General features: G+C 39.8%; 1 protein-coding gene across 1 annotated transcript; it reads left to right on the plus strand.

Moving 5' to 3' along the window:
• Positions 1-1,107: 1,107 nt before the first annotated feature.
• On the plus strand, positions 1,108-2,717 carry LOC118980524 (DCN1-like protein 4). The gene has a single exon (XM_037037165.1). It carries the CDS (start codon positions 1,273-1,275, stop codon positions 1,969-1,971), a length of 699 nt encoding a protein of 232 aa, XP_036893060.1. The 5' UTR covers positions 1,108-1,272; the 3' UTR covers positions 1,972-2,717.
• Positions 2,718-10,324: the final 7,607 nt, after the last annotated feature.

Raw genomic sequence — 10,324 nt, forward strand, 5'->3', positions numbered from 1 at the left:
AGCAGGGGATGTGCGAAAGGCAACCATACATTGATGTCTCTCTCCCTCTCTCCTTCCCCTCTAAAGATAAATAAATAAATTAATTTTAAAAAAAAGAAGAAAGAAACAACCAAACAGAAAAGAAGGAAGAAACAAGAATCCAAAAAAAAATGAGGAGAGGCTTAGGAACCTCCAGGACATCTTTAAATGTTCCAACATCTGAATTATAAGGGTACCAGAAGGGGAAGAGGAACAGCCATGAGTGGAAAATTTATTTTAACAAATAATAAAGGAGAACTTCCCCAGTCTGGCAAAGGAAATAGACTTCCAGGAAGTTCAGGAAGCTCAGAGAGTCCCAAAGAAGTTGGATCCAAGGAGGAACACACCAAGGCACATCATAATTACATTAGCCAAGATTAAAATGAAGGACAGAATTCTAGAAGCAGCAAGACATAAGGAGACATAAGTCTACAAAGGAGTTCCCATCAGACTGTCAGCTGATTTCTCAAAAGAGACCTTGTAGGCAAGAAGGGACTGGAAAGAAGTATTCCGAGTCATGAAATCCAAAGACCTACATCCAAGATTGCTCTATCCAGCAAAGCTTTCATTTAGAATGGAAGGGCAGATAAAGTGCTTCTCAGATAAGGTCAAATTCAAAGAGCTCATCATCACCAAGCCCTTATTATATGAAATGTTAAAGGGACTTATCTAAGAAAAAGTAGATAAAAAAATATGAACAGTGAAAGGACAGCAAACTCACAGTTATTAACAACCACACCTAAAACAAAAGCAAACTAAGAGGACAACTATATTGGGAGCAAAACCATAGAAATGGAGATCACATGGAGGGTTAGCAACAGGGGATTGGGAGGAGGAGAAGGGGGGAGAAGGTACAGAGAATAAGTAGCATAGACAGTAGGTAGAAAATAGACAGGGGGGAAGGCAGGAATACTATGGGAAATACAGAATCTAAGGAACTTGTGACACATGGACATGAATGAAAGGGGGGGAATGATGGGGAAGGGGTGTGCAGGGTGGAGGGGAGTGAAGGGGGAGAATGGGACAACTGTAATGACATAATCAATAAAATATATTTAAAAAACAAAAAAACAATTTCCCCGGAGCAGCGGGAAGCGAGATTTTCAGCTGAATTCTCATCTCTCAACACTGGCAAATATTCATAAGATCTACCACACCCTTAATAAGCTAAATCTAACAGAAGACGTTGGCCAAGACGATCACCAAACAGGAAGCCTGCACTCTTATAGTTCTTCGGACTGCTTTCGTCAAGTGATGCCGCCAAGGAAAAAGAGAAGGCCTGCCTCTGGGGACGATTTATCTGCCAAGAAGAGTAGACATGATAGCATGTATAGAAAATACGATTCAACTAGAATAAAGACTGAAGAAGAAGCTTTTTCAAGTAAGAGATGCTTAGAGTGGTTCTATGAATATGCAGGTGCTGATGATGTCGTAGGTCCCGAAGGCATGGAAAAATTTTGTGAAGACATTGGTGTTGAGCCAGAAAATGTAGTTATGCTTGTCCTAGCTTGGAAATTGGATGCACAAAATATGGGTTATTTTACTCTACAGGAATGGTTAAAAGGAATGACTTCTCTACAATGTGATACAACAGAAAAACTCAGAAATACTTTGGATTACTTAAGATCATTACTAAATGACTCTACAAACTTTAAACTTATTTACAGATATGCATTTGACTTTGCACGGGAAAAGGACCAGCGCAGCCTAGACATAAACACTGCCAAGTGCATGTTGGGACTGTTATTAGGAAAAATCTGGCCCCTTTTTCCAGTTTTTCACCAATTCTTAGAGCAATCAAAATACAAAGTTATTAACAAAGACCAGTGGTGCAATGTGCTAGAGTTTAGCAGAACAATTAACCTTGACCTCAGCAACTATGACGAAGACGGTGCATGGCCAGTGTTGTTGGACGAGTTTGTGGAGTGGTATAAAGACAAACAGATGTCCTAGGACTTTGTGCGTAGCAGCACGAGAGTCACTGTTCCACAGTTATGTCAACCATTAGCCATAAATCGCTGTTTGTATCAAAGCGCAGGCTGCTTTTCTTGCACTGTTCCCTTCTGCAGGGACGTTTTTGGTGTTTGCTATTTAATGGGCCAGCTCTGCCTGCTGTGTAGCATTGTTCTCTTGGAAGGCTGCTTTGCAGTTTGTATTTACACTACAGATTGGTGAATTTGCCAACGTCCTCACTGTGATTATGTGTATATTGCTGTTTAAATTTTGTATATGTGTATAAAAAGAAAAAGCTTCACCTAGAGATTATTTCTGCAAAAATGCATTGTACAAATATTTTTTGTGGCATATTTCTAGTCCCTTTTTTCAAATGAACCAATTATACTTTATTTGGTCTCAAACGTAGCATTTCAGAAAACAAGACAGAACAGCTGTTAACCATCAGTAAATGTTGCCAGGATTCACCTTATTGTTCAGGAGGCCAACTTTTGAAAGAGGGTGGGAGTTAGAACTTTGCAGAGGCATATGCCAAATATGATTTGGTTTCCTGAATGTGAGCATTTTAAATGATGAGACTGATCATGTATTGAACATGTAGACATGTACTATGTTACCAGTCATTTCTACCATGCAAGGTATAGGCTTTTATTTTTTAATGTTAAAAAGCTGTAGTAATTTGAATGTAGGTACAAATGAACAAACTAAAATTGCACCATTTTTTTTCCAATGGAATGGTTATAAACTCTTACAAACTTTCAAAAAAAATAAAAATAAAAATAAATAAAATAAAATAAAAAACAAAAAAACAACTAAAAAAAAACAAAATACAACACAGTGTCCACATATTTTTTGCTAGTATAGAAACATAAATGTTATTTTATTTATTTATTTATTTGTGTCCTGTGATCTTGCTGAACTCACTTATTAGTTCTAGATTTTTTGTAGATTCCTTGGGATTTTCTGCACAACAATGATATCATCTGCAAATAGAGATAGTTTCAGTTCTTACTTTTTGACCTGTCTTTTACCTCCTTTCTTGCCATGTTGCACCAGGTAGAACTTCTAGCACTAAACTACATTGAATAAAAATGGTAAAAGACTTCCAGCCAAGATGGAGGTGTAGGTAGACACACTGTGCCTCGAACAACCAAAATAAGGACAAAAACATTTACAAACAAAATAACAACCAAAACTGAGAGAAAAATTGAACTGTATGGAAGTCTGACAACCAAGGAGTTAAAATAAACACATTCATCCAGATGGTAGGTGGGGCGGAGTCGGGCGGCCAAGCAGAGAGGGGTCATGGCACAGGAAGCAGTGACACCATACTGCGCAAGGCACTCAGGCTGCGCAAGATGGCACTGGGCAGACCCTGGGTGTGGGGTGGCAACAGGTAGACCCAATGAGGTGGCAACTGAGAAGCAGGGCACTGCGCACAAGGTGGCTGGCTGATCGGGCAGTGGTCCCAGATTCCTGCAGAGATAACTGGGGAGCAAGACAGATTGTGCAACTCAGGGTCCTAGCACCAGGAAATAAACCCTCAAAACATGAATTGAAAATACTTGTGTGGGTTGAGACAAAGGGAGAGACTACCAGCCTCACAAGAGAGTTTGTTGGAAAGGCCCAGAGGGTCCTAAAATGCACACAAGCCCACCCACATGGGATTCAGCACCAGAAAGGCCCAATTTGCTTGAGGGAAATGGCAGAAGGGACTGAGGTGCAACAGAGAGTGGAGCAAAGCGCCAATGCTTCCTCTCTGACCCTACCCCCACATACAGCATCACGACCCAACAAGTTGGGTTGGACCACCCTGGTGAACACCTAGGCTCTGCCCCTCATATGTAACAGGTGCAAACATACCAAAACATTATGGCTCAAAAAAAAGAACAGGTCAAAGCTCCAGAGCCAATACTTCTAAGCAACCAAGAGATAGCCAACTTATCAGACACACAGTTCAAAACACTGGTGATCAGGATTCTCACAGAACTGGTTGATTTTAGTCACAAATTAGATGAACAAATGAAGGCTACACTAAATGGAATGAAGGAAAATGCACAGGGAACTAATAGTGATGGAAAGGGGACTGGGACTCAAATCAATGGAGTGGACCAGAAGGAAGAAAGAAACATTCAACCAGAGCAGAATGAAGGAACAAGAATTCAAAAAAATAAGGAGAGGCTTAGGAACCTTCAGGACATCTTTAAATGTTCCAACATCTGAATTACAGGGGTACCAGAGGGGAAGAGGAAGGGCAACAAGTGGAAAACTTATTTGAGTAAATAATAAAGGAGAACTTTCCCAATCTGGCAAAGGAAATAGACTTCCAGGAAGTTCAGGAAGCTCAGAGAGTCCCAAAGAAGTTGGATCCAAGGAGGAACACACCAAGGCACATCATAATTACATTAGCCAAGATTAAAATGAAGGACAGAATTCTAGAAGCAGCAAGACATAAGGAGACATAAGCCTACAAAGGAGTTCCCATCAGACTGTCAGCTGATTTCTCAAAAGAGACCTTGTAGGCAAGAAGGGGCTGGAAAGAAGTATTCCAAGTCATGAAAGGCAACGACCTGCATCCAAGATTGCTCTATCCAGCAAAGCTTTCATTTAGAATGGAAAGGCAGATAAAGTGCTTCTCAGATAAGGTCAAATTCAAAGAGCTCATCATCACCAAGCCCTTATTATATGAAATGTTAAAGGGACTTATCTAAGAAAAAGAAGATAGAAAAACATGTATAATAAAAAATGACAGCAAACTCACAATTATTAACAACCACACCTAAAATAGAAACAAACTAAGGGAGATGATGGCGGCAGAGTAGGACAAAGATTTCGCTTTGCTCCCCCCCACGTGCCGGAGAAAAACCAGGCTGATCTACAGAGGAGCACAGTGGATAGCCAACAGGGACCTAGCATATAGGAAGGTAGGACTCCAGAAATTGTAGCGGACACTGAATGACCAGACAGTGAGGAGAGGAGACGACTGCAGGTCAACAAGGTCCAAGGGAACAGTGCTGAGGCTGCAGGCCCTCCACTGGGCCGTGCCAGGGCCCCAGCCAGTGCGCCTTGGTCTCTGGGAGCCCAGGGCTGGCAGCAAGAACCCTGGGAGAGAGCCAGTCATCAGCACCCTCCCTACCTGGCCGGGTGCAGATTGAAAAACACCAGGAGAAATCAGTTTGCCTGTAGTGTCAGAGAGAGGAGTGGGCATTCGGAAGCAAACCAGAGAGCTCTGATAACCCATGGAGTCAGTCTGTGGTTGCTAGCTTGGGAGAATTGAGAGTTGCCCTGTGTGTTCCACCATAGCACTGGGAAAGGTCCGCACCCAAACCTGCGAGACCAGGGAAGCCTGGCTGGGAGCGCACCCACACCGCAGGCCAGGACTTTGAATTCTGGGGAAAATCTGCTCCTAGTGGGGCCCTGGAGAGTGGCGCCAGTCTGGATCTTGGGAGGGCACTGGTGAGACCAGCTGAGTTCACTGAGAAGGGAGGAAGGCCACACTAATAGCCCTTCAGGCTGCTGCAGCTAGTGTGACCAGAAGAAAAGGTTTGACCAGCTGGAAACCAACAAGAGCTGGGTTTTGTTGTTGTTGTTGTTGTTTTGTTTGTTTGTTTTTAAATAATCTTTTATTCCTTTAACTTTATTATTCCTTTATTTTTCAATACTTTTACCCTCTCTCTTCTTCTTTCTTGTTTTATTACTTCTTCCTTTCTTTCCAAACCTACCACTTTTTCCTCCCATCTGCTGCCTTTTTTCCCTTTTTTTTCTTTTTCTTTCTTTTTGCCCCTCTCCCCGCCAAGTGAGACAAAAGACGTGGAAAGGTGAAAAGATGAGAGTTGGACTCAAAGACGGGGCATCCCAACAGTAGAAACAGAGAGACAAAATTCACCTTGCTATAACAGAAAAACTACAAGTTACTGCATATTTGTATTTTTTTCATCATTTTGTCATTATTCTTACATCTTTTACTTTAATAGTATCTCTGTATTCCCCCTCTTTCCGTATAGTCTTCTTTTCCTTGGCTGGATATATTGTATCACCGGACAGGTTTTCCCTGTCACCTCGATCATACTGTATTGCTAATTTACTGTCCTTTAATTCCCCTTGCCCAGCTAGTACACTATTGAAGGTCCAATACTCCCTAATCTTGTATATCATACATTCTGTCATATGATTGTTGCTCTAATATTATTGTAAACAATAGCTATTACATACTATTGTAAACACTATACAACACCCCTCCCAGATCTTAGCCCACTTCATTGTTGCCTGAACTATAATACTGTACTGATTAACTCTATTCTCTCTCATACTACACCTATTTTCAATCCTTTATTCTCACCTTACCTCAGAATCTGACCTCCCTCAACCTCACTCCTTTCTAGATCCAAATCACAAACCTTCCCTCCCTAATAAGAGCCTTATCTTCCTTCCATCCTTTCTAAAAAGTGGCTAGTTGGGTTGAAGATTGTGGTTATCTCTGTACATAACCAGGGAATCACCTATCTCTTCTCTACTGGCTGTTACTGTAAATATCACAGAATACCCTCCTGCCGTCATAAACCATTTTGCCTCCCTCTCCAACTGATCACACACACACACACAAAGGAGCAGGTGGAAGCGGAGAACACCAGGATAACGGAAGGATTCTGCACCACTGAATTTCACAGGCATTCCACCACATAAGTTCACACCATAAACCCAATGAGTCAGAACAGATCAATTTAAGAAGCTCAGGCTAACAAGAAGAGGCTCACAAACAATGGGAAGACCAAAAAAAAAAAAAAAACCCAAATGAAAGGAAAGGAAAAAGCCGCAGAAAGAATGTTAGATGAAATAGAGGCAAGTCAACTTGAGAACCAGATACTGAATTCAAAGCACTGGTTATCAGTAAGTTCAAAGAGCTCACAATGCGCTACCAGAAACTAGAGGGGAGCTACAAGGAACTCACCGCAAACTATATCAACATGAAAAAGGAAACAGAAACTATCAGCAAGGGACAAGAGGATATGAAAATACAATTTCTGAATTGAAGAAAACAGTAGAAGGTATCAAAAGTAGAATCAATGAAGCAGAAGATCGGATCAGTGAGTTGGAGGACAAAGTAGAAAAAAACTCACAGAAAGAGCAAGAAAAGGAAAAGAGGCTCCAAAAGAATGAAGAGGGATTAAGAGAAAAGCAAGACCATATGAAATGTAATAATATCCAAATAATAAGGATACCAGAAGGAGAAGAAGAAGAACAAGGGATAGAAAACTTATTTGAAAAAATAATGAGGGAAAATTTCCCTAATTTGATGAGAGAAAAAGTCACACGAATCCAGGAATCACAGAGAGTCCCAATCAAGAAGAATCCAAAGAGGCCTACTGCAAGACATATCATTAATAAAATGGCAAAATTCCAAGATAAAGAGAGAATCTAAAAGGCAGCAAGGGAGAAAAAGGAAGTAACATACAAGGGGGTCCCAATAAGGTTAGCCACTGACTTCTCAGTGGAAACATTCCAAGCAAGAAGAGAATGGCAAGAAATATTCCAAGTAATGAGAACCAGAGGCCTACAACCAAGGCTACTTTACCCAGCAAGGCTCTCAATCAAGAAGGAAGGCCAAATAAGGAGCTTCCAAGACAAAAGAAGCCTAAAAGAATACACCTCCACCAAACCAGCTCTGCAAGAGATGCTAAAAGGACTGCTCTAAGGAAAGGAAGGAAAAGAGAGAGACAGAGAGGAACACAGGTACAAAAATGGCAATGAATAAGTACCTATCAATAATAACATTAAATGTAAATGGATTAAATGCTCCAATCAAAAGACATAGAATAGCTGAATGGATAAGAAAGCATGACCCGCACATATGCTGCCTACAAGAGACCCACCTCAGAACAAAAGACCTACACATACTAAAAGTGAAGGGCTGGAAACAAATTTTCCAAGCAAACAGACAGGGTAAAAAAGCCAGGGTAGCAATTCTCATATCAGACAAAATAGACTTCAAACAAAGGGCCATAAAGAGAGACCCAGAAGGTCACTTCATAATACTCAAGGGAAGAATCCACCAAGAAGACATTAACATCATAAATATATATGCACCCAACATAGGAGCCTCCAAATATATACAGAAAATCTTAGAGGATTTCAAGAAACATATTGACAGTAACACAATTATAGTAGGGGATTTTAATACCCCACTGTCAAAAATGGACAGATCTTCCAAACAAAATATCAACAAAGATATTGTGGCATTGAACAATGCCCTAGATGAAATGGACTTAACTGATATATATAGAGCCCTTCATCCCAAAGAAGCTAAATACATATTCTTTTCAAATGCACACGAAACATTTTCAAAGATAGACCACATGATAGGGCATGAAACGAGCCTCAACAAATTGAAGAAAACTGAAATCATCCCAAGCATTTTCTCTGACCACAAGGGACTGAAACTGGAAACCTACCCAAACACTCAAAATCATGGAGATTGAATGGCATGCTATTAAAAAATGAATGGATCAAAAATGAAATTAGGGAAGAAATCAAAAAGTTTCTGGAAACAAATGAAAATGAACTCAGAACAACACAAAACTTACGGGACACAGTGAAGGTGGTCCTGAGAGGGAAGTTCGTAGCAATACAGGCTCACCTAAAGAAGATAGAAACATTTCAAAACAAACAAATAACCTAACCCGACGCCTGCAAGAACTCAAGGAACAACAACAAGGGCAGCCCAGAGCAAGTAGAAGGAAGGAAATAACCAAGATCAGAGCAGAATTAAATGACATAGAGACTAAAAGCACAATTCTAAGGATCAATGAATCCAGGAGCTGGTTTTTTGAAAAGATAAACAAAATAGGCAAGCCTTTAAGTAGGCTATCAAGAAAAGAAGAGAGAGGACACAAATAAACACAATCAGAAATGAAAGAGGAGAGATTACAACTGATACCACAGAAATAGAAGGGACTGTGAGAAATTACTATGAAGAACTGTATGCCAAGAAATTTGAAAACCTAACTGAAATGGACAAATTTCTAGAAAAATATGATCTTCCAAAACTCAGTGAAGAAGAAGTAGAAAGCCTGAACAGACCAATAACAGCAGATGAAATTGAAGAAGTAATCAAAAAACTCCCATCACACAAAAGCCCTGGACCAGATGGTTTCACAGGAGAATTCTCCAAAGCATTTCAGGAAGAGCTAACTCCTATTCTTCACAGACTATTAAAAAAATCCAAAATGATGGAAAACTCCCAAATTCTTTTTATTAAGTCAGCATTATCCTAATTCCAAAACCAGATAGAGACACAACAAAGAAAAAAACTTCAAGCCAATATCACTGATGAACATAGACACTAAAATCCTCAACAAAATAATGACAAATTGAATCCATCAACACATTATAAAGATCATAGACCATGACCAAGTGGGATTCATCCCAGGGATGCAAGGATGGTTCAATATTCACAAATCAGTAAATGTAATACATCACATAAACAAAAGAAAAGACAAAAATCACATGATCATATCAGTAGATGTGGAAAAAAATTGATAAGATACAACATCCATTTATGATAAAAACACTCAGCAAAGTGGGAATAGAGGGACCATTCCCACTATAGAGGGACCATTCCCTCAAGAGAGGGAACATTCCTCAATATAATAAAGGCCATATATGAAAGACCTACAGCCAACATCATACTCATTGGGCAAAAACTAAAAGCTTTCCACTAAGATCAGGAACAAGACAAGGTTGTCCACTTTCACCACTTCTATTCAATATAGTATTGGAAGTTTTAACCACAGCAATCAGACAAGAAAAGGAAATAAAAAGCATCCAAATTGGAAAGGAGGAAACAAAACTGTCATTGTTTGCAGATGACATGATAGTGTATATGGAAAATCCTATAGACTCTACCCAAAAACTGCTCAACCTAATAAACAAATTTGGCAAAACAGCAGGATACAAAGTCAATATTCAGAAATCAAAGGCATGTTTATATACTAACAATGAATCAGCAGAGGCAGAAATCAAGAAAAGAATCCCATTCGATATAGCAAAAACAAAAATAAAATATCTGGGAATAAATCTAACCAAGGAGGTAAAAGACCTGTATGCAGAAAACTACACAACACTGAAGAAAGAAATCAAGGAGGACACAAACAAATGGAGACGTATACCGTGTTCATGGATTGGAAGAATTAACATCATCAAAATGTCCATACTACCCAAAGCAATTTACAGATTCAATGCAATACCTATTAAAGGACCAATGGCATATTTTACAGACATAGAACAAACACTTCAAAAATTTATATGGAACCATAAACGACCCCGAATAGCAGCTGCAATTTTGAGAAAGAAGAAC

Source organism: Sturnira hondurensis, unplaced genomic scaffold (genome assembly GCF_014824575.4).
Source record: "Sturnira hondurensis isolate 20B ecotype Veracruz unplaced genomic scaffold, ASM1482457v3 Scaffold0022910, whole genome shotgun sequence".
Lineage (NCBI taxonomy): Eukaryota > Metazoa > Chordata > Mammalia > Chiroptera > Phyllostomidae > Sturnira > Sturnira hondurensis.